This window comes from Ovis aries, chromosome 1, assembly GCF_016772045.2.
Source record: "Ovis aries strain OAR_USU_Benz2616 breed Rambouillet chromosome 1, ARS-UI_Ramb_v3.0, whole genome shotgun sequence".
NCBI classification, from domain to species: Eukaryota; Metazoa; Chordata; class Mammalia; order Artiodactyla; family Bovidae; genus Ovis; species Ovis aries.
This window is the reverse complement of record NC_056054.1, coordinates 193,064,144-193,089,144: the sequence shown is the minus strand read 5'-3', so window position 1 is coordinate 193,089,144 and position 25,001 is coordinate 193,064,144. Positions and strand designations below refer to the sequence as shown.

Below are 25,001 nucleotides of genomic sequence, written 5' to 3'. Positions count from 1 at the left end.
CCTGGATCAAGAAGAGAACTGGAGCAAAGCAGCATGTGTCCCGTGTTTCTATTAGTACTGCACGTATGCGGTTAATAGACTCCTATAACTAACCAGGTGCCCCCAATCCTGTACTTATGTTCTGAGTTTTGTCCACGCCTACCACCTCAGATTTTAATACTTCTTCTGCTTTTCAAATTCTCCCTTCCCACTTGTTTTAAATTTGTGCAAATTTAATAAATAGAATAAAACCTTAAATAAAATCTTCCTAAAACCCACACTCCTCTCTAGTTACCAACTTCTCTCTCTCTTTCCTTCACAATACAACTTCTTAAAAAACTCTCCCTGTTCTCCACTTGCCCATATCATATTCATCTATCCATGGTAATTTAGCTTTTACCTCTTAGACCCTCAACTCTGACAGAAGTAACAAATAACCTTCTTGTTGCTAAATCTAAGAGGCAATTCTCAGTCCTAGGTTTACTCAACCTTCCTTCCAGTCATTGAACTGACAACCACCCACATCTTTTTGAGACACTCTTTCCTTGTCTTTTGCTACCATAGTCTCCTGATTTTCCACCTCTCTCCCATCAGTGTTCTCATGGAGCCCTCTTACCTAGCCATTTCTTAAAAGTAGGTCATTCTGAGGGATCTGTCCCAAGTCAAATTCTCTTGTTTCACACTTGTGGACCTTGACCTTAATTTTCAAAATTAAAAGTATTAGGCATGGTGCTTGGTCACTTATCTTTCTTAAAATAGGTTCATGTTTTTGAAACATCTGTTAACTCCTTGCTTCAATTCACACACTCCTGTGACTGCAATTAGCAATTATATACTATTGACTCTTAATGTTTCTCTCTTGAGTTCTAGATATACCCACTTAGATGTCCTATTCCCAAACTAAATACATTTAAACTTCTCATGTCCCTCCACTCTCGAATTGACTACATATTCCTCAAGCCTATCTATTTATCTCCACCCCTACTGCCATGACCCTAGTTCCAGATACCATAAACTGGCACCTTCAACCAGGCCAAACATTATAGGCACTAGAGTTTAGATGCTTCTCAGGGATGTGCAAAATTACTTGAGACCTGGGAGGGTAAAAAATGCAAAACTGAAATTAAAATGTTAAAATATGCAATTATTGACACCAGTCAACTACAATCCAATGCATTTTTTGATATTATACTTAATGTAAGATGAGGGTAAAATCTAATGTTTGCTAGTTCCCTGGTGGCTCAGATGGTAAAGAATCTGTCCACAGTGCAAGAGACCTGGGTTCAATCCCTGGGTCGGAAAGATCCCCTCCAGAAGGGAATGGCAACCCACTCCAGTATTCTTGCCTGGAGAATTCCATGGATTTTCAAGTAGTAGTTGAGGAGCCTGGGGCCTGGCGGGCTACAGTCCACGGGTAGCAGAGTTGGACACAACTGAGCAACTAACACACAACACCAAGGGCCTAGGAAGGTCCTGTCTTCTTCCCAAATCTGGGTTGGATATACTACTTATATGTTGCAGTAACATATGTGGTGGAGACAGCTATCTATCTCCCATATCCATTCTCTCTTCCTTCTTAACAACAAAATCCCCAAATTCTAGTAGGTTAATGGTTACCTGCAATAACACTACTTCTCAGCTTTCCTTGAAGCTAGTGGGACAATCTGGGAGAAGGCAATGACAACCTACTCCAGTACTCTTGCCTGGAAGATCCCATGGACAGAGGAGCCTGGTAGGCTGCAGTCCATGGAGTCGAGAAGAGTTGGACACGAATGAGCGACTTCACTTTCACTTTTCACTTTCATGCATTGGAGAAGGAAATGGCAACCCACTCCAGTGTTCTTGCCTGGAGAATCCCAGGGACGGGGGAGCCTGGCGGGCTGCCGTCTATGGGGTCGCACAGAGTCAGACACAACTGAAGCGACTTAGCAGCAGCAGCAGCAGTGGGACAATGGAACATATGCAGAAGCGGCATATACAATCCCTGGGAACTACGCTGAAAGAGAGGGAACAAATCTTTCTTTTCCCCTCCATCCTATTGGCTACAATTTGGTTATGATGGCTAAAGCCTGATAAACCACTCTGAACCATTAGGCAGAATCCAAAGATATAATAAGCCTGGGTCCCTACAGATTAAGTGAGCACTATACTAGACCTTTGATTTTACATAAAAGCAATAAAATTCTATCCTGTTTAAAGCTCCTGCTGTTTGTGGTTTTCTATCACATGCAAACAAAATCTAATCTCAGTTTATAAACCCAGATAGGGCACTTAGCACAGAGATTCATAGTGTGGTAACTTGTTATTTTCTTCCAGTAGATTAAGCTCTGTAGAGGCAGGGAAGAGCATTCCTATAATTCGTGACATATACCTTACATACCACCTTTCCCCCACAATAGCCCAACACACACAAACATACACACACGCATGCACTGTATTTATTTCTGGTCAATGAATGCAATTATCATTCTGCTCTTACTTTTTCCCCATTTCTCTAAACTCTATTTTTCATCCTTAATTCCTTTCCTGAAAAAGTACTCTGAACCATTTTGACAAAGAAAACCAATTGAAAATTGATAGAAATTCAGAAAACTCACCAGTCAACAAAATACAATGTCTGGGAACAGATTTAACATGAAATTCTGATTGTTGCTATTGTTGTTTAGTTGCTCAGTTGTGTCTGACTCTTTTGCAACCCCATGGACCGGAGCCCATCAGGCTCTTCTGTCTATGGGATTTCCCAGGCAAGAATACAGGAGTGGGTTGCCATTTCCTTCTCCAGTGGATATGCCCAACCCAGGGATCGAACCTGTGTCTCCTGCACTGGCAGGTGGACTTTTACCACTGAGCCATCAGGGAAGCCTGAAGTTCTGATCAGATCATCAAAAATAATTTGGACATAACAACATTTCTATATAATATTCTTATATATAATTCATGCATGTCTACATGTGTATAAAATGAAAAAGTTACCTAGAGTTCTTTAATCTTAAAATTCCAAACTTTACTATTATTCAGGGACTTTCCTGGTGGTCCAGTGGCTGGGACTCCATGCTCCCAATGCAGGGGGCCAGATCTGATCCCTGGTTAGGGAACTAGACCCCATATGCCTGCCACAACTAAAACCCAGGGCAGCCAAATAAATAAAAAAATACTTTTAAGATAAAATTTTATTATTCAAAATAGCAAAACGCAAATATCTTTGAAAATTAAAAAAAGAGTTATAACTAAAATAAAATACCAATTAGGACAGTAACTCAATAATCCAAATGTAACAAACAAAAAAAATAAATCCAGCTATGTACACTGTAAAACAAACACTTTGTTTTAAAATTCTTCTCAGTACCCTTATATAACTATCTACAACATATTCTTTAACTTTAATCTCATTTTTGGTTACACACTGGACTTTCATAAATCTGCTATAAAAACACCAAACTTCTACACTGCTGCTGCTAAGTTGCTTCAGTCGTGTTTGACTCTGTGCGACCCCACAGATGGCAGCCTACCAGGCTCCCCCGTCCCTGGGATTCTCCAGGCAAGAACACTGGAGTGGGTTGCCATTTCCTTCTCCAATGCATGAAAGTGAAAAGTGAAAGTGAAGACGCTCAGTCGTGTCCGACTCTTAGCGACCCCATGGGCTGCAGCCCACCAGGCTCCTCCATCCATGGGATTTGCACTAAATAAACTAAATGTCAAATTTCCCAATTTGCTTAATCTCTTTTAAAATACAGGTACTACAACAAAGACAACAAAACAAACAAACTACATCAAACTAAAAAGTTTCTGCACAGAAAATGAAACCATCATCAAAATGAAAATGCAACCTACCAAATGGCAGAAGATATTTACAAATCATATATTTCATAAGAGGTTAATATCTAAAATATATAAAGAACTCAAGACAATGCAACAGCAAAAAAAAAAAAAATCCAATTAAAAAATGAGGAGAGGACCTAAATAGACATTTTCCTATGGAAAACACACAGATGGCAAACAAGGGACCAAAAGTCATTAATCATGAAGGACTTCTAAATTAAAACCACAATGAGATATCCCCTCACATCTGTTAGAATGGCTGTCATTCTAACAATCTTGAAGACAAGATTGTCAAGGACGTGGAGAAAAGGGAACCCTGTGTACTGATGATGAGAATGAAATTGGTGCAGTCACTATTAAGGACAGTATGGAGGTTCCTCAAAAAAATAAAAATAGAACTACAATATGATCCAGCAATTCCACTCAAGGGCATTTATCTGAAGGAAATGAAGACACTAACTCGAAAAGGTATCTGCATACCCACATTCACTGAAGCATTATTTAGCCAAGATATGAAAGTAACCTAAGTGTCCATCAATAGATGAATGCAAAAATGTGGTATAAATATACAATGCAGTATTATTCACCCATAAAAAAAGGGGAAGGCTGCCTTTTGCAACATGGATGGATCCTGAGGGCATTACACTAAGTTAAATAAGTCAGACAGAGAAAGACAACTACTGTGTGATCGCAATGAACTGATAAGTGGAATTAAAAAAAAACATAGAACTCATAGAAAGAACAGATTGGAGGTTGCTAGCGGTGGGTTTTGGGGATGGGCGAAATGGGAGATCAAGGTCAAAAGGTACAAAACTTCCAGCTGTAAAATAAATAACTCCTGGGGATGTCAAAGACAACATGGTATCTATAGTTGATAATACTGTATTATATATGTGAAAGTTGGTAAGAAAGTAGATCTTAAAAGTTCTCATCAGAAAAAAAAAATGTATAACTATGTAAGGTAGATGTTAACTAGATTTATACAGTGATGATCATTGCGCAGTATATACACACTAACATATTAAATTATTTTACTGTATACCTGAAGTGAAAATGTCAAATATAAACACTTTAAAAAAATACAGATATTGGGATATAACACAAAAACAAGAAGTACAGTACATTACCTGTGCACCAAGATCCTTCATATAGGGCCCAAGTTCACTAAATAGATCATATCCTTGATGGAAGAAAGCCAAATGGGCATACATAAAGGATAACATCTAAAGGAGGAAAAAATGATCGCCATTTTTGAATCAATTCTTAAATAAATATTCTGCAACTTTAATTCTGATCCTATGTATTGTTAAAAAATTATTTCACCAGAGTGCAAAATATCAAACCACTTAAAATTAAGCTGAATCATTTTTCTTAAATGGTTGCAATAATTCAAAAAATCAAGTTTTCAATACCGTCATCATCTTTCCAGGTACATTATAAAATATCTATGCATCTTTCAACCAAACTCACTGGCAAAATCTTAAATTACAAATAAAACATCAAAAGATTAGAATGTGATATAAGAAGCTCTTAAAACAATCACAAACACTTTACAACCTGTAGATCACTAAACATAACATGAAATAGGGGGATGCTCATTTTTTTCTCAAAAATACCAAAATAAAATGAGGCAACAGGCTCCGCCAATATGGAAATTTTGTTATATTCATTCCAAAAATACAAAACTGTCATTAATGGGTTAAGATTTTTTTCTGTTTTCCTATATGTTAACTATTCATCAGAGGGGAAAAAACCACTCATCTTTATTAGTTTCCACATTCAGTTCAGTTCAGTTGCTCAGTTGTGTCCAACTCTTTGCAACCCCATGAATCGCAGCACTCCAGGCCTCCCTGTCCACCACCAACTCCTGGAGTTCACTCAGACTCACGTCCATCAAGTCAGTGACACCATCCAGCCATCTCATCCTCGGCCGTCCCCTTCTCCTCCTGCCCCCAATCCCTCCCAGCATCAGAGTCTTTTCCAATGAGTCAACTCTTTGCATGAGGTGGCCAAAGTACTGGAGTTTCAACTTTAGTATCAGTCCTTCCAAAGAAATCCCAGGGTTGATCTCCTTCAGAATGGACTGGTTGGATCTCCTCGCAGTCCAAGGGACTCGCAAGAGTCTTCTCCAACACCACAGTTCAAAAGCATCAATTCTTCGGCACTCAGCTTTCTTCACAGTCCAACTCTCACATCCATACATGACCACTAGAAAAATCATAGCCTGGACTAGGCAGACCTTTGTTGGCAAAGTAATGTCTCTGCTTTTGAATATGCTATCTAGGTTGGTCATAACTTTCCTTCCAAGGAGTAAGCCTCTTTTAATTTCATGGCTGCAGTCACCATCTGCAGTGATTTTGGAGCCCCCAAAATAAAGTCTGACACACTTTCCACTGTTTCCCCATCTATTTCCCATGAAGTGATGGGACCAGATGCCATGATCTTCGTTTTCTGAATGTTGAGCTTTAAGCCAACTTTTTCACTCTCCTCTTTCACTTTCATCAAGAGGCTTTTTAGTTCCTCTTCACTTTCTGCCATAAGGGTGGTGTCATCTGCATATCTGAGGTTATTGATATTTCTCCCGGCAATCTTGATTCCAGCTTGTGCTTTTTCCAGCCAGCGTTTCTCATGATGTATTCTGCATAGAAGTTAAATAAGCAACGTGACAATATACAGCCTTGATGTACTCCTTTTCCTATTTGGAACCAATCTGTTGTTCCATGTCCAGTTCTAACTGTTGCTTCCTGACCTGCATATAAATTTCTCAAGAGGCAGGTCAGGTGGTCTGTATTCCCATCTCTTTCAGAATTTTCCACAGTTTATTGTGATCCACACAGTCAAAGGCTTTGGCATAGTCAATAAAGCAGAAATAGATGTTTTTCTGGAACTCTCTTGCTTTTTCCATGATTGCAGATGTTGGCAATTTGATCTCTGGCTCCTCTGCCTTTTCTAAAGCCAGCTTGAACATCTGGAAGTTCACGGTTCATGTATTGCTGAAGCCTGGCTTGGAGAATTTTGAGCATTACTTTACTAGCGTGTGAGATGAGTGCAACTGTGCGGTAGTTTGAGCATTAGAAGGAATTAAATAACTCAATCACAGGACTGAAAGAATCCTCTGAACAGCCATGTTATTTTTAGCAAAAATCTGCTTAATCCTCTGAAATCTAAAATAGGTCATAAGGTCCTTAATACTCAAGAATCCTTCAAAAAAAATTATTTTTAAAGAGAAAACCAATAAAATAAAAAGCAATGACAAAAGGACAAAGCTCACTTAAAGATGATTCTGGAATGAGATAATGTCAGTTGTACAACTTCGTGAATATGATTTTTAAAAATTATGCTTAATTTATATATTTATATATAAAGAAGGATAGTTACAAGTACATAAAAATGTATAATATGCCTGCACATCAAAATACATAATAAGTGTATTAAAAGATAAATAATAAACTAGCAAAAAGCATATGACAAAGGGTTAATAGTCTTAATAGGTAAGAGATGTTATAAATTAACATGAAAAACATGAAGATCCCAACAGGAAAAGAGACAAAGGACATAAACAGAAAACATAAATGACCAAGAAAAAATGGGGAGAGGGGAAGGGAGACAATCATACTCATTTATATCAAAGAAATCCAAAATTAAACAATAAGATGAAATTTTCTACCTATTAAATTATGGGTAGAGTGGGAAAAATCAACACCCACTGTTGGTAAAAGATGCAAAAATATTCACTCTCACACACTATTAGTGAAAATTTTGTGTAACACTTATAACTTCACAATACTTTTTTAAAAGTCTCAATAAATGCTTAAATCCTGAAGTCGCTCAGTCATGTCCAACTCTTTGCGACCCTGTGGACTGCAGCCTACCAGGTTCCTCTGTCCATGGGATTTTCCAGGCAAGAATACTGGAGTGGGTTGCCATTTCCTTCTCCAGGAAATCTTCCCAAGCCAGGGATTGAACCCGGGTCTCCCGCGTTGTAGGCAGACACTTTATCGTCTGAACCACCAGGGAAGCTTGCTTACCTTAATCTATCTGAAGGAAATAATCATATTATTCATTAGGATGATCACTATATAATGCTACATTTCATGTCAAAGACAGGGAAATTACTCAAAAGTCCATTAATGGGTAAAGTTCATTTATGGTATATTAAAGGTCAGAATATTAAAAAGCAGAGACATTACTTTGCCAACAAAGGTCTGTCATGTCAAAGCTATGGTTTTTCCAGTAGTCATGTATGGATGTGAGAGTTGGACTATAAAGAAAGCTGAGCACCAAAGAATTGATGCTTTTGAACTGTGCTGTTGGAGAAGACTCTTGCAAGTTCCTTGGACTGCAAGGAGATCCAACCAGTCCATTCAAAAGGAAATCAGTCCTCGGTGTTCACTGGAAGGACTGATGTTGAAGCTGAAACTCCAACACGTTGACCACCTGATGCAAAGAACTGAGTCACTGCAAAAAGACCCTGATGCTGGGAAAGACTGAAGGTAGGAGGAGAAGGGGACAACAGAGGATGAGCTGATGGATGGCATCACTGACTCAATGGACATGAGTTTGGGTAAACTCCCGGAGCTGGTGATGGACTGGGAGGCCTGGCGTGCTGCAGTCCATCGGGTGGCAAAAAGACACGACTGAGTGACTGAACTGAGCTGAACAAGGTCAAAACTGTAACCCACAAAATATATCCAGCCCCACTACCTGTTTTTGGATGGCCAATGGACTAACAATGGTTTTTGCACTTTTAAATGGTTAACGAAAATGAAAAAAAGACACACTTAATGACATAGAAATTATGTAAAATTCTAACTTCCACGTTGATACTGGAACAGTCATGCCATTCATTTACATACTGTCTATGACTGCTTCCTCATTACAATAGCACAGCTGAGCAATTGCAACACAGATCATATGGACCCTCAAATCTAGTATGGCCCTACCAGGCCCTTCAAAAAAATGTTTGCTCATCTCTACTATAATCACAAGGAAGAATTCTATCTAGCCACAAAGGTCATCATTAAATAAAAAAATATTTAATAACACATGATGATTTTGGAGTGTATTTGTACAAAAAAATTACAGAAGAATATGTAGGAATGATTCCTATTTTGTTTTGCTTTAAAAAAAACAGAGTTTTAAAAGGTATATATAAATGTTCATGCACACACACAAATAGGCACACACATACACATAAAACAGACAAAAATTACATCAGCCTCAACAGTGGTTCTCTCTTGGTAATAGCATTTGTAGTACTTTTATTCTTTCCTTATACATTTTATTTTCTAATTTTCTACAAATAATACACACTGCTCTCAATCTGGAAAAGGAAGTGGATGTAAACAGGAAGTATAAAGTACTCATCTGATAAGAAATAACATAAATATTAACAGAATTTAGGAAAAAGCTAGGTGGGGACAAGGATCAAAAACAATTTCAGTAAACCTCTTGAAGGAAAAAAACTTCAGTTAACAAAATCAGAGGAGAAATTATTTCTTAAGGTCTCAAAATACAAAAGACTATAGTGTCCATACCACTACTATCCTCTGCCCACCTCCTTGTTAGCTTTAAGACAAAAAAAAAGGCAAGTAAGAAAATCACTGTTCTCACGCCTTCACATTTCAACTCGTTTGTTTTCTACCTGCATTCCAAAAAGCAGATACATCATCAACAACCCTAATGGGAAAATTCTATAAAATGATGCTATTTATTTATGTCCTCAATCTCAAATATGTAAATGTCTGCTTTAAGGAACTTAGAATATATTAATGGATGAGACATATATAAATAACTGTAACATAAAACAAATGAAAAAAGTGGTTTAGTGACATGTAAGAAATATACAAACATCACTAAGAAGATTAATTATAAACCTGAATAAGTCAATAAATAAACAAACATATATACACACACATATGATGCTATCTTAAACACTTAAATATATACATTTAACTTCATATTAACATATATAGAACATCATTTCAATAAATATCTTACTGATTTCAGGATTTCTGATCTCCTTTTTGATTGAAGGACATTAATCTGAGGGGAAAATGAACTTGGTTAATCACTTATGCACCATTTAGAAAACTAATCCAGAATGCAATGTTGTAAAATTTGCTTATTCTAATGGTTTAATACTTTTCCAGAAACGTAAATAAAAACAAAGTCCGAGTTTCTCAGTTTTTGACCTGCTTTCTGCAAAAACAGTTTTTAGAGAAACACGCCAATGAAATTCTCATCATTTTTCAACTCAAAGAAAAACTGGCCATGTTTAAATCATAAAATTGTACTGTACTGATAAAACTATCACCTTGATAGACTTTCAAATTTCTTAGAATTCCATCTTTTCTCCACTCTCCTCATCTAATTGCTCTTTCAACATACATCCTTAATATAAATTCTCACCACTTTCATCACTACCACCAACTGCCATTATCTTTTCCTGTTACTATAGTCTAAACTAGTTTGTTTCCACTCTTGACTCCTTACACTTCATTCTGCACATAGCAACAAGAGTGCTTTTTTGATCATGTATGTTTATCTTAAAATCTTCCAACTCCCAACCTACATCTCCCAATTGTAGCCTACAAGGCCCTTTGTGAAGAGGCTCCTGCTACCTCTCCAACCTAATTTTCTACTACAGTACTTTCCCCTTTTCTGTACTTCAACCACAGCCCAAGAAGATTCCCACCTCAAGGCTTTCATACTATTTGTTTTGTTCTCATGTCATGATTTTCTGCCCAAATGGCGTAAGGCTCTTATCCATAAGGTCCAAACTTAAATACTATCTCCTCACAAAGGTTCAAATTAGGCCTTCTAGCACTCTTTAGTGTATCAACCCTATTTATTTTCTTTTTAGTATTCTTAACTACCTTATATTTTATTTACTTATGTCATTTCCCCAGTTAAAACACAAGCTCCATGAGATCAAGCTCTTGCCTTATTCCCAGATGTATTCTCCAAGTTGTATATACTAAGCACTCAAAAAATATTTGTTAAACAAATTAATGGACCATAAATAAATATTTTAATTAGACCAAACTATTGAAAGATCAGTAATTACAAAATTTGCCTTCTATGGTCTCTCTCCCAACTTTAGGAGTTCACAATAAGCATTTTATTTTTGTCTGTTATTATATATCAACTTAGTGAAATAAAATGTTTACAAAATAGAATCATTCATTCTTTGCTAAAACTTATTACAAAATATCTATCCTTTTAATATGTCCTTCCCAGTGAATATTTTACCTGTTATAATTTTAAAGCACTGATCAGAAAACAAAAACAGACTCCCAAAAATCTAATAACGTTGCTTACCTAAGCACTAGTTTATTCTGCATGTCTGTTTCAAGGTCTATTCAGTTTTGAGAACAAAAATAGTAACTTCCAAATGCTCTAAGTAAAAACTTACAAAAATGTTAAAAATACCTCTGTTTGACAATGAAAAACAGCAGACACTTAAAAAAACAAAAGTATATTAAAATATTTAGAGAAGTTAAAGCATGACAAACGTAAATCTGAATATTTATTACTTAGTATTCTCTAAAACAGAGAGTTTGGACTTATAATGAAATAATACAACAGTTCTCATTAGAAAAAAAATCAAACAAATAACTTACAAGAGAGGTGAAGTCCTAACTTAAAGCTACTAGATGGACACCAAAGGAAATGGATAGTTTACAATGTGTAAATCTGACAATAATTAATATTTTAGCTAACTGTCCCTTCCCAAATAAAATTTAAAATTAAGTCATCCACTCTTTCAAAAAACATTACCTATCTATTTTCTAACCACTGGACTAGACAGAAGGGATATAATCTAGGTGTAAGGAAGACATTAATAAATCATCACAATAAATGAGGGAAGCACTCTAACAACAATGCGCATGACAATAATGCAGCAGCACAGAGGAAGCAGAGACAAGACGACTCAATTGCCGGGAGAAGTTTGAGTGGTTCTGACACAGAACACAGGATGGATTGCTAAAGAGCAGGTTACAAGTGATGCAGGGAAGATCCGTTTTTATGAGAACGTCTTAATACTCCAGAAGAGAAACAGTAAGGATTCAGGCTGCAGCAGAGTGAGAAAGAACAGACTTAAGACGTACACAGAACTTCTCAAGGCAATTTCGATTGTTACTTGTAGTAGCTAAGAATGAGGAGAATATCTAGTGTGATTCTCCAAGTCTGACTTCTATGATTAAGAGGGTAACACCACTCAGTTTGGTAATGGCAATAAGAAGCCATTTGAGAAGACAGATTTCAGTTTTGGACACAAAAGGGACAAAGTACTTGAGGAGAAAAGTAGATTTCATCATCTATATATGGTAATAATTCGAGCAAAGGACATGATGAAACTATAAGGGAAATCATGAAGTCAGAAAACAGGAAAACCAAAGATGGAACCGTAAAAGTCAGACTGCAAAGGTGCACAAAGGAGAGAAACCCAAGGTGGAAACTGAAAAGAAACACAAGTTATGAAGACAGCCTGAAAGTGGCTTAAGATCAAGATGAAAGCAGGTCTCAAGAAAGAGAGTGTAGTCTACTATTTCAGTGGAACACAACAGTCAAGTCGGCTAAAAAGTAAAATATTTCTAATGAATAAGACCTTAACACAAGCCATTTCAGAAGAATGGGGCAGACAGACTCTCAGTGCTCATATTACAGCAGGAAGTGGTATAAGTGTGAGATAGATAAGAGGAAATAGGAAATACAGACTACTCCATTCTAGAAGTCTTTAATTAATAGACTGTACCTTTAAAAATTTATCCTCCCACTTACTGAATAGGAACTTAATAGAAAAAAATCATAAGGTCATTTTCTACTATTTTTGCAAAGTTATCTGGGTAGTTTTAATCACCAATTTGCAATATGGTTACTTCAGGATTGTTTAATGAAATACTCTGTGACCATTGTTAAGTCAACAATCTAAAGGGACTTCTCTGTCTTAGATCACCTGGCATCTTACCAAATATTGATCTCTACTTTTCAAAAGCAGCACCTAATGTAAATATGAGAACATTATTTCTAGAAATATTTTTCATTTGGCAATATGGTGAGCCTTTTCTATCTCTAGAATCTACTCTAAAGAAATAATCAGAAATGTTGCAAGAGATTTGTATACAAAGATATTATCATTTATATTTATTGAAAACTGTATTTTAAGTATTGCCAGCAAAAACTGGCAATTATACATCTAATAACTGGATATTAACTAAATTGACAAAGTATATCCATAGAATAAAATATAGCAATTAATAATCCTTTTAATGATATTTAGAAAAGGAAAAAGGATAATGTTAAGTGAACAGGGGAAGAAATCAGAACTTAAGGTATACACACATGTATAGGGCATATGCAGATAAACACCCAGACACAAGAAAATTTTTCACAAAAGAACATGGCTTTATTTTAAACAAAAAGAAATAGCATAATTTATTCCCTTCAGTGCAATCACTCAAAAAAAATGACATGTTTGGTGGTGGTGGTTTAGTCACTAAGTCATGTCCGACTCTTGCGACCCCATAGACTGTAGCCTTCCAGGCTCCTCTGTCGATGGGATTTTCCAGGCAAGAATACTGGAATGGATTGCCATTTCCTTCTCCAGGGGATCTCCCTGACCCAGAAATCAAACCCGGGTCTCCTGCATTGCCGGCAGATTCTTAACCAACTGAGCTATGAGGGAAGCCCAACAACATGTTTAGTAAGCAATTTTTGAAAACATAATAAACAAACCTGAAGTACATAATCGAGGGCTATGTGTCGAAAACATTTTCTTGTTGCTGTCAGGATGTTTGTGGCTTCTTCAACTTCATGCTGTTTGTTTCTTTGCACTTGAGCATTTTTTACTAATGCATTTTCTTTTTCTTCACTGACTTTTTCAAACTGTTTCTTGGCATCTTTGAATTTTCTGAGATCTCTAAAAAAATTAAAATAGTGAAATTTTTATAAAACTTTCTGGATCAAACACTTCAGCAAAATAACATTTAAAAATTTATTCTTATGTTTCCATATTTTTTCATTTATTTGCAATGATACTCAATAGTTCTTCCAACTAATACATATATTAGTCTATGAGCACATAATATTCCCTAATATAGTCAGCTAGCATTACCTGACTTAAATCTATACAATTCAAATTAAAAAATGAATCATCAAATTAACATTACAGAAACAAAAAAGCAAAGTTAATTTGTTATTTCAAAAGACAAATTTTGGGACATGCACCAATATCTAATCAAATGATTTTTTAAACAATAGTATATACCACAGGGACCTTGTTAAAAAATGCAAGTTCCAAAGATCCTCTCCCAGAAATTATAATTCTTCGTGTTTTGGGGATAACCTCTAGAAATCTAAGGGATTTTCTTAAGACAAGTCCTTGATTTCCTGTTATGGGTGGTCCTCTTGTTTTAGTCACTGAGTCCTGTCCAACTCCTCTGAGGCCCCATGGACTGGAGCCTGTCATGTTCTTCTGTCCATGGGATTCTCCAGGCAAGAATACTGGAGTGGGCTGCCTTCTCCAGGGGATCTTTCCAACCCAGAGATCAAACCAGAGTCTCCTCCATTGGCAGGCAGATTCTTTACCACCTGAGCCACTGGGGAACAGTATACGTTACAAAGGTATGCTGTTGCTGCTGCTGCTGCTGCTGCTAAGTCACTTCAGTCGTGTCCAACTCTGTGCGATCCCATAGACGGCAGCCCTCTAGGCTCCTCCGTCCCTGGGATTCTCCAGGCAAGAACACTGGAGTGGGTTGCCATTTCCTTCCCCAGTGCATGAAAGTGAAAAGTGAAAGTGATGTCGCTCAGTCGGGTCCGACCCTCAGTGACTCCATGGACTGCAGCCTACCAGGCTCCTCCGTCCATGGGATTTTCCAGGCAAGAGTACTGGAGTAGTACATAATTCTTTTAGAGGGCTTCCCTGGTAGTTCAACTGATAAAAAACCTGCCTGCCAACACAGGAAACAAGAGACAAGTATTCGATCCCTGAGTTAGGAAGATCCCCTGGAGAATGAAAAGGCAACTCACTCTAGCATTCTTGCCTGGAAAATTCCATGGACAGAGAAGCCTGGTGGGCTACAGTCCATAAGGTCACAAAGAGTCAGACATGACTGACCACACATAAGCCACCTGGGAAGCCCTCTAAAAGAATTATGTACCAGTAAAGGGTAACAGTCTGAAAATCTGAAACCTCCATTCATTAATGACCTTAGGTAAATACATAACATCTCTTTGCTTTTACTTCCTCTACCAGGGAATTAGGCAAAATAACTTGAAGACAAATAACTTTAAAATAACAACAATAATAAAATATGCCTAGCAAAGACTTTAAACTCTTTATAGGAAGTAATAAATTTTCATGTATATATACTATAAGGACATTCTGAATATTAGTATCACCTCCAGTACAACAAATTCTAATCTACTAAGATAGAAGTACATTATGAGCTCTGCCACTATTTATAGCTTGTAATACCTGTATTAGTTATGACCAACCTAGACAGCATATTAAAAAACAGAGACATTACTGTGGCAACAGAAGTCCATCTAGTCAAGGCTATGGTTTTTCCAGTAGTCATGCATGGATGTGAGAGTCGGACTATAAAGAAAGCTGAGCACCAAAGAATTGATGCTTTTGAACTGTGGTGTTGGAGAAGACTCTTGAGAGTCCCTTGGACTGCAAGGAGATACAACCAGTCCACCCTAACGGAGATCAGTCCTGGGTGTTCATTGGAAGGACTGATGTTGAAGCTGAAACTCCAATACTTTGGCCACCTGATGTGAAGAGCTGACTCACTGGAAAAGACCCTGATGCTAGGAAAGATTGAGGGCAGGAGGAGAAGGGGATGACAGAGGGTGAGATGGTTGGATGGCATCACCGACTCAATGGACATGGGTTTGGGTAGACTCCGGCGGTTGGTGATGGACAGGGAGGCCTGGCACGCTGTGGTTCATGGGGTCACAAAGAGTCAGACACGACTGAGCAACTGAACTGAACTGAACACTGTATCCTAATCAACCTTATATGTAATATAATATATTCTCAGTCAGGAATTAAAAGAGAAAAACTGAAATTATTAATGTAGAAAAGACAAACATCCATACCTGAAAAGGTCAGATTTTTTTTATTTCCAGTTTCATTTTATTTCACACACAAAATGTGATGACTGTGACACAAAAGGCTTGTTTTCATTACTTATTATGCTCCTTCATAACTCATTCTCATACATGCTATTATCTTCTCTACAAAGAAAATACTATATGGAGATAACTAGAATAACTGATGGTATTTCAACAACTTTTGGGATCTGCTTTTATTTTTAAAGGTCATCAGATTATTTATTTACATTAAAAATTTGTTTTATCTATCAACAGTTTGAGCTATGTATCCTGAATACAAATTCCATAGCATAAGTTATTCATGGAAAAGCATGAAATCTGATTTCTTACAGAGTAATTGAGAAAAAAAATGGAACATAAAATTCACAAAGCAAAAACCAAATAAAAACTCCCACATTTTTAGTAAGTCTGAAAGTATGATTCTAGGTTCTCTCAAATGATAACTCCCAGATGTAATCTTGGCTGCTTTTCTTTTCTTTTCACTGAAATTGACTTACTCTTTAACAAAGTTCTGAAGTTGTGCCTTAATTGATCTCTGGGTTTGGTCAAATAGGATCTAAAAGAAAAGGAACATTAAACAATTAAAAAAGTAAACAAAGAAAAAAATTTTCATGTAGTTCTATAAATATTACATCCCTCCAACAATATTCCAATTCTAATAATACCTACACTTCTTACTGAACACTGCATAAGAAATACGTACTTAAAAAAGAAACTGATTCTCAAGCCAATTTCATCTGTTAAAAAATAAAATTACTATTTACAGAGTAAATCAAACGTGTATTAATACTTAAATACAATTTTCAATCAATTAAGCAATTTATTATCTTGATTCTAACTCAGGCTTTAGAAGACAACCTAAAAGACTAATACAAATTCTACTCTATCCACCACAGGAATTTCTTATTCTAATATACTAAAACATAAGAAATGAAAACAACAGAACTTCCTTATACCTTAGCGATTTCTCACTTGGGAAGACATGTGGATTTAAATGTCTTACATTCTGAATTAAGTATATACAGCCCTTAAATGATTGCTAAGATTAAAAATGAGGATAAAATTTTATTTCTTACAAAAATATTTTACACCACTTAACGGATGCCACATATATTTAACTCTACGTGTGGTAAATTTCATAAGACTTGGCATGGAAATGTCAAGTACTTTCATAATTTACAGATATACTTCATTCAGAATTTGAAACACAGCAGATAAACAGACAGAAAAATCACTATTCAAAACAAAAAGAAAATCCTATGTCCTTCAACTAACTAAAAACAGCATCAAAATATTTCAATCTTTATGGAATCTGGCTAGAAGCAAAGTATTATGTCCTTGTCTAAATGCCAAACACACACGCACAGTCTGGGTTGAGTACAGGGTTTCAAAATCTGTCAAATTCACTTTTAAAGGAAAAAAGGTTTTGTATACTGTTAATCCCAAAGTATTAAACCCAAGTTAAGCTGAAGAAATGACATAATAAAGATCATATTGGAAAGTAACTAAACAGAAAACAGGAAATCAATAGCCAAAACCTAATGAAACCTAAAGCTAGTTTTTTAAAGATCTAAAATAGATAAACTCAGAGCTAAAGTCAGCATATTAAAAAGTAGAGATGTCACTTTGCCAACAAAGGTCCATACAGTCAAAGATAGGCTTTTTTCAGTAGTCACATATGGATTTGAGAGTTGGATCATAAAGAAGTCTGAGCATCAAGGAATTGATGCTTTTGAATCATGGTCCTGGAGAAGACTCTTAGGAGTCCCCTGGACTGCAAGATCAAACCAGTTAATCTAAAGGAAATCAACTCTGAATATTCACTGGAAGGACTGATACTGAAGCTGATATTCCAATACTTTTGCCACCTGATGTGAAGAGCTGACTCATCAGAAAAGATCCTGATGCTGGGAAAGATTGAAAGGAAAACGAAAAGAGGGTGGCAGAAGATGAGATGGTTAGATAGCATCATCGACTCAATGGACATCAATTTGAGCAAAGAAATCTGTATGGGCAAATACCTAGGGTTGATATTGCTAGGTTTTATGTAAACGTAGATTTAAGGGACTAGATCTGATAGATAGAGTGCCTGATAAACTATGGACTGAGGTTCATGACATTGTACAGGAGACAGGGATCAAGACCATCCCCAAGAAAAAGAAATGCAAAAAAGCAAAATGGTTGTCCAAGGAGGCATTAGAAATAGCTGAGAATAGAAAAGATGTGAAAGGCAAAGGAGAAAAGGAAAGATATACCCATTTGAATGGATATGAGTTTGAGTAAACTGCGGGAGTTGGTGATGGACAGGGAGGCCTGGCATGTTGCAGTCCACGGGGTCGCAAAGAGTTGGACACGACCAAGTGACTGAACTATACTGAACTGAACTGGGAGATATCGAAGGACAGGAGTCAGGAGTACAACAGTCCCTGGCATCGCAGAGTTGGACATGACTTAATGGCTGAGCAAAACCAACAACAGCCAAAGTGATCAGGAAAAAAGAAGACACAATGTCCTACAATAAGGAGAGACAGGACTTCACCACAGACCCTGTGGGTATTCAGAAAGGATAATCAGGGGATTTGTGGAACAACTTTATGCTGATGAATTCAATAGATGAGATGGGTAAATTCTTTGAAAGACAAAAACTAATGAAGCTCAACTGTTTTCTTAGGTCAGTTTCCCAAGGCAGTAGAAATAAAAATAAAAATAAACAAATGAGACCTAATCAAATTCATAAGCTTTTGAACAGCAAAGAAATCAAGAACAAAATGAAAAAACCTACAGATTGGGAGAAAAACATCTGCAAACGATGTGCCCTACAAGGGCTTAATTTCCAAAATATACAAACATCTCACACAACTCAGTAATGACAAAAAAACAACCCAAGCAAAAAATGGGTAGAAGACCTAAACAGACATCTCTTCAAAGAAAACATATAGATGGCTAATAGGTACCTGAAAAGAGGCTCAGCACTGATAGCTACTGGAGAAATGCAAATCAAATCTACAGTGAGATCTCACCTCACACCAGTCAGAATGGCCATCATTAAAAAGTATACAAATAATAAACGCTGGAGAAGGTATGGAAAAAAGGGAAACCTCCTGACATTGTTGGCAGAAAAATAAATTAGTACAGTCACTATGAAGAAAAGCATGGAGAGTCCTTAAAAAACTAAAAATAGAGTTGCCATATGATCCAGCAATCTCACTCCTGGGCCTATTTCCAGAAAAAAATCTAATTTGAAAATATATGCATCCCAATATTCACAGTAACACTATCTACAACAGTTTAAGACATGCTGCTGCTGCTGCTGCTGCTGCTGCTAAGTCACTTCAGTCGTATCCGACTCTGTGCAACCCCATAGATGGCAGCCCACCAGGCTCCCCCGTCCCTGGGATTCACTGGAGCGGGTTGCCATTTCCTTCTCCAATGCATGAAAGTGAAAGTGAAGCCGTTCAGTCATGTCTGACTCTTAGCGACCCCATGGACTCCAGCCTACCAGGCTCCTCTGTCCATGGGATTCTCCAGGCAAGAGTACTGGAGTGGGTTGCCATTGCCTTCTCTGAGTGAAGACATGGAAGCAACCTAAATATTCATCAACAGATGGATGGATAAATGGAATACTTCTCAGACATAAAAAGAATGAAATAATGTCATTAGCTGCAACTTGAATGCCCTTAGAAATTATCATACTAAGTCAGAGAAAGACATATATGATATAACTTATTCAGTTCAGTTCAGGTCAGTCGCTCAGTCGCGTCTGATTCTCTGCGACTCCATGGACTGCAGCATGCCAGGGTTTCCTGTCCATCACCAAATCCCAGAGCTTACTCAAACTCATGTCCATTGAGTCTGTGATGCCATCCAACCATCTCATACTCTGTCATCCCCTTCTTCATCCACCTTAAACTTAGGTCCATAACAAAATCTGTATGCAAATATTTATAGCAGTTTCACTCTTTTTTAATTGCCAAAAACTGGATACACCCCAAATTTCCTTGGAGAAACAAACTATGGTATATCTATACAATATCTATATCATCAAGAAAAAGAAAGAACTACTAATAACTGCAATCACATAGATGAATCTCAATGCATTTTGATAAGTAAAATAAGTCATATCCAGAAGGCTACAAGCTAAATGAATCCATTTATATGACATTTCAGAAAAGGCAGAACTATAAACAGTTTCCAATGGTGGGGAAGGGAGGGAAGGTTGACTAACAATGGTTAATAAGAGTATTTCTAGAATTAAAGAATGGAGAAGGAAATGGCAACCCACTCCAGTATTCTGGCCTAGAGAATCCTGTGGACAGAGGAGCCTGGTGGGCTGCTGTCCATAGCATTACACAGATTCAGACATGACTGAAGTGACTTAGCATGCATGCATGCATTGAAGAAGGAAATGGCAACCCACTCCAGTATTCTTGCATGGAGAATCCCAGGGACAGAGGAGCCTGGTGGGCTGCCGTCTATGGGGTCGCACAGAGTTGGACACGACTGAAGCGACTCAGCAGCAGCAGAATTAATGAAACTGTTTCTTGATTGAGGTATGGAGATCTGACTGTATGCATTTGCTAAAACTCATAAAACTGTACACCACAGGAATCAACTTTGTGACAACTGAATTTGAAAATAACTTTAGTACCCTCTAGGTCCACTCATATTATCACAAATGACAAGGTTCCATTCTTGTTTATGGCTGGGTAATATTCCTGCATATACACTATACACATAGTAGATATACCACACCTTTTTTTACCCATTCACCTATTGACAGGCACTTAGGTTGCTTCCATATCTTGCCTACTGTGAATACAACTGCAATGATCATAGGGGTGCATATTTTTCCTAATTAGTACTTTTGTTTTCTTTGATTAAGTACCCAAGAATGAACCTGGTGGACCATATGGTAGTTCCACTGTTAGTTTTTGAGAAATTTCCTGTTTTCCACAGTGACTATACCAATCTATATTCCCATCAACAGCACACAAGCATTCACTCATCTCTACATCCTCACCAACGCTTGTTAGTTAGTTATCTTTTTGATAATAGCCATTCTGACAAGTGTGATGTGATACCTCACTTTGGTTTTGATTTGCATTTCCCTGATACCTTAACGGTGGTGAGCATCTTTTCATGTGCCTGGTGGTCATCTGCATCTCTTCTCTGGAAAAGTGTCTATTTAGGTCCTCTGACCTTTTTTTTTTTTTTTAAATTGGGGTATTTTGGTTTTGGGGGGTTTTATGTTGAGGTATATGAGTTCCTTGAATATTGGGGGTATTAATCCCTTGTTGCATATAACACTTGCAAATATCTTCTCTCATTCACCACGGTGCTTTTTCTTTTTGTCAATGGTTTCTCTCACTATATAAAAGCTTTTTTAGTCCAATGTAGGCTTCCCTGGTGGCTCAGATGGTAAAGAATCTGCCTGTAGTGCAGGGGACCTGGGTTTGACCCCTAGGTTGGGAAGATCCTCTTGAGAAGGGCATGGCAACACACTCCAGTATTCTTGCTGGAAAATTCCATGAACAGAGGACCCTGGCAGTCCACAGGATTCCAAAGAGTCCGACACAACCGAGCAACTAACACTAGTTTGATGTAGTCCTATTAGTTTATTTTTGCTTTTATTTCCCTTGTCTGCAGAGATAGCCAAAAAGAAATACTGCTAAGACAGATGTCAAAGAGCATACTGCCTATATTTTCTTCTATAAGTTTTATGGTTTCAGGTCTTACATTTAAATCTTCAATCCATTTTTGACTTTATTTCTGTATACTGTGTGAGAATACAGTCAGTTGACTCTTTTGTATATAGCTGCCCAGTTTTCCTAACACCATCTATTGTAAAGGCCTCCTCTGCCATAGAGTAACTGCCCATATAAATGTGGGTTCATTTCTGGACTCTCTACTCTGATCCCTTGATCAATGTGCCTGTTTTCGTGTCATTGACATACTGTTTTTATTACTGTAGCTTTGTAGTATAGTTTGAAATATAGGTATGTGACACCTCTAGCCTTCTTCTTAAGATTGTTTTGGTTATTTAGGGTCTTTTGCACTTGATACAAATTTTAGAATTATTTTTTCCCAGTTCTGTGAAAAATGTCTTTGGGATTTTGATAAGGATTATACTGTATCTCTAGACTGCCTCTGGTAGTATGGTTATTTTTAATACATTAATTCTTCCAATCCATGAGGCTGTTTATGTCACCTTTATTTATCTGATCAGAGATTTTTTGACCACTGTCAAAACTATCATTGATAGTTTTCCAAGTAGAAGTCTTTTACTTCCTTAGATTTATTCCCACATACTTTATTCTTTTTGATGCAACTGTAAATGGGATTACTTCAATGTTAGTATACAGAAACACAGCAGATTTCTGCATATTAATTTTGTATCCTGCAACTTTACTGAATTCATTGACAAGTTCCAGTAGTTTCTGGTGGCACCTTTAGGATTTTCTATACATAGTATCATATGGCATCTGCAAACACTGACAGTTTAACACCTTCCTTTCCAGTACAGATTCCATTTATTTTTCCTGTCTGACTGTCATGTCTAGGACTCCCAATATTTGCCATTTGCTACAACGTGCATGGACCTAGAGGGTATTATGCTATGTAAAATAAGTCAGACAGAAAAAGAAAAATATATGATTTCATTTATACATGGGATCTAAAAAAACAAAACAAATGAACAAATGTAACGAAAAGGAAACTACATAAAACACTACTAGAACTAATAAGTGACTTTAGCAAAGTTGTAGAAATAAAGTCAATGTACAAGAATCAGTGCTATTTCTGTACATCAATAATGACCAACTGCAAACAGTTCAAAAAACTGTTATTTTTTAACTTTCCAAAAATATCACCTACAATAGCACCAAAAAATAGGAAATGCTTAGGGACAAACTTGACAAATGGTATGCATGACTTGTACAATAAAGACCACAAAACACTGCCAAGAGAAATGAAATAAAACCTAAATAAATGGAGTAATACACTGTGTTCATGGATTAGAAAATTCACTATTAGTTAGATGTCAATTCTCGCCAAGTGGATCTCTAGATTCAATGAAATCTCACTCCAAATCCCAGTAAGGCATTTTACAGAAGTTTAATACTTGACTCTAAAATATACATGGAAATGGGACTTCCCTTGTGGTTCATGCTTCCATTGCAGGAGATGGGTTCAGTCTCTGGTTGGGGAACTAAGATTGTGTGTGTCATGCATCTTTCTTTAAAAAGTGTGTATCTAAATGTAAATGACCTACAATAGCCAAACTAATTTTGAAAAGAAATTGAACAAAGTTGGAATACTTATCCTACCTGATTTTAAGACTCATTATTGAAACCTACAGTAATCAAGGCATTTGCAGCATTAACAATAGGCCAAAGTAAGATCAATAAAACAAGAGTCCAGAGATGATCCATACAAATGGGTCAACTTCTGTATTTAACAAAAGATGCCAATAAGGAAAAGATAATTTTTTGAGAAAATGATGCTAGAACAAAAACTGGACAGCCTTATGATCAAAAATGAACCTTAACTCTTACCATGCAACATGTGTAAAAATTACCTCATGATGGATCACAAACCTAAACTAAACACAGAGTAAATCTTAGAAAACTTAGGTTAGGAAAACATTTAATAGTACACAAAAAAGAAAATTATAAAAGAAAAAAATCAATAAATTAACTTCATCAAAATTAAAAACTGTTGTTCTTCAAAAGCTATAGCTACAAAAATAAAAAAGATAAGGCAAAGTCTGGGAGAAAATATGTATCTTCAAGACACTTATCTGACAAAAGACATACATGGAATGCAGAAAGAACTGATAACTAAGAAATAAGAAGACAACTCAATTTTTTAAAATAAGCTAAAGATCTGGTATTTTACCAAAGTGAATACATGGGTAGCAAATAAACACATGAAAAGATTTTTCAGATCACTGGTTATTAATAATAAACACAAATTAAAGCCATAATAAAATTAAAAAGACTACCCATACCAAGTATTGGCAATCACGTGGAACAACTGGAACTCACACACACTGCGCATATGTGCATGTGTGCTAAGTCGCTTCAGTCATGTCCGACTCTGTGTGACCCTACGGACTGTAGCCCGCCAGGCTCCTCTGTCCATGGGATTCTCCAGGCAAGAATACTGGGATGGGTTGCCATGCTCTCCTCCAGGCGATCTTCCCAACCCAGGGATTGAACCTGCATCTCCTATGTCTCCTGCACTGGCAGGCGGGTTCTTTACCACTAGCACTACCTGGGGAGCCCCAAACACATGAGACCTGAGTTCGATCCCTGGGTCAGGAAGATCCCTTGGAGAAGAGAATGGCTACCCACTCCAGTATTCTTGCCTGGAGAATCCCATGAACAGAGGAGCCTGACAGGCTACAGTTCATGGCATCATAAAGAGTCAGACACAACTGAGCAACTAATACTTTCACTATTTTTATCTTAGAATTGGCTCTTCTAGACCCCGTGGTGAAGCCTTCAAATGACAGTTGTTTAGTTGCTAAGTTGCGTCTGACACTTTCGCAATTTCGTGGACTGTACCCCGCAGTCTCCTGTGTCCGTGGAATTTACCAGGCAAGAATACTAGAAAGGTTGCCATTTACTTCTCCAGGGTATCTTCCTGACCCAGCAACCAAACCCATGTCTCCTTCGGCTCCTGCACTGCAGGTTCATTCTTTACTGCTGAGTCACTGGGAAAGTCTTAGCAAAGACTTCATTAAAGACTCTGAAATAGAGCCACCCAGCTAAATCTCTCTAAAAAATAGACTCCAAGCCCAGTAACAATGAGATAATGTTTGTTGTTTTAAGCCACTATATTTGGGAGTAAATCTGTTATATCGCAATAAATAACTAACATATCCATCAATAAGTGAATGGATAAGGAAACTGATACTTCTACACAATGCAACATTATTAAGCAATTTTAAAAAAAGGAACTGATGCACAAACCACGATTGAATCTCAAACTAATTACATAGAAAGAAATCAGAGCAAAAAAAATTCCATTTACATTTAAGTCTAGAAAATGCAAACTGATCAATAATGACAGCC

The 25,001-nt window shown here is 37.0% G+C and overlaps 1 protein-coding gene across 8 annotated transcripts in view; it reads right to left on the bottom strand.

Annotated features, from left to right (window-relative positions):
- ACAP2 (ArfGAP with coiled-coil, ankyrin repeat and PH domains 2) overlaps positions 1 to 25,001 on the bottom strand; it is a 165,151-nt gene that overhangs the window by 49,309 nt on the left and 90,841 nt on the right. For all 8 annotated transcript variants that reach the window (XM_027957131.3, XM_042232913.2, XM_042232904.2 and 5 more), the window contains exons 5-8: positions 16,422 to 16,480; positions 13,540 to 13,723; positions 9,799 to 9,843; positions 4,926 to 5,021 (exon numbers count right to left, since the gene is read on the bottom strand). In XM_027957131.3, coding sequence (XP_027812932.1) covers positions 4,926 to 5,021; positions 9,799 to 9,843; positions 13,540 to 13,723; positions 16,422 to 16,480 — 384 coding nt within the window. The remainder of the gene's footprint in view (positions 1 to 4,925; positions 5,022 to 9,798; positions 9,844 to 13,539; positions 13,724 to 16,421; positions 16,481 to 25,001) is intronic.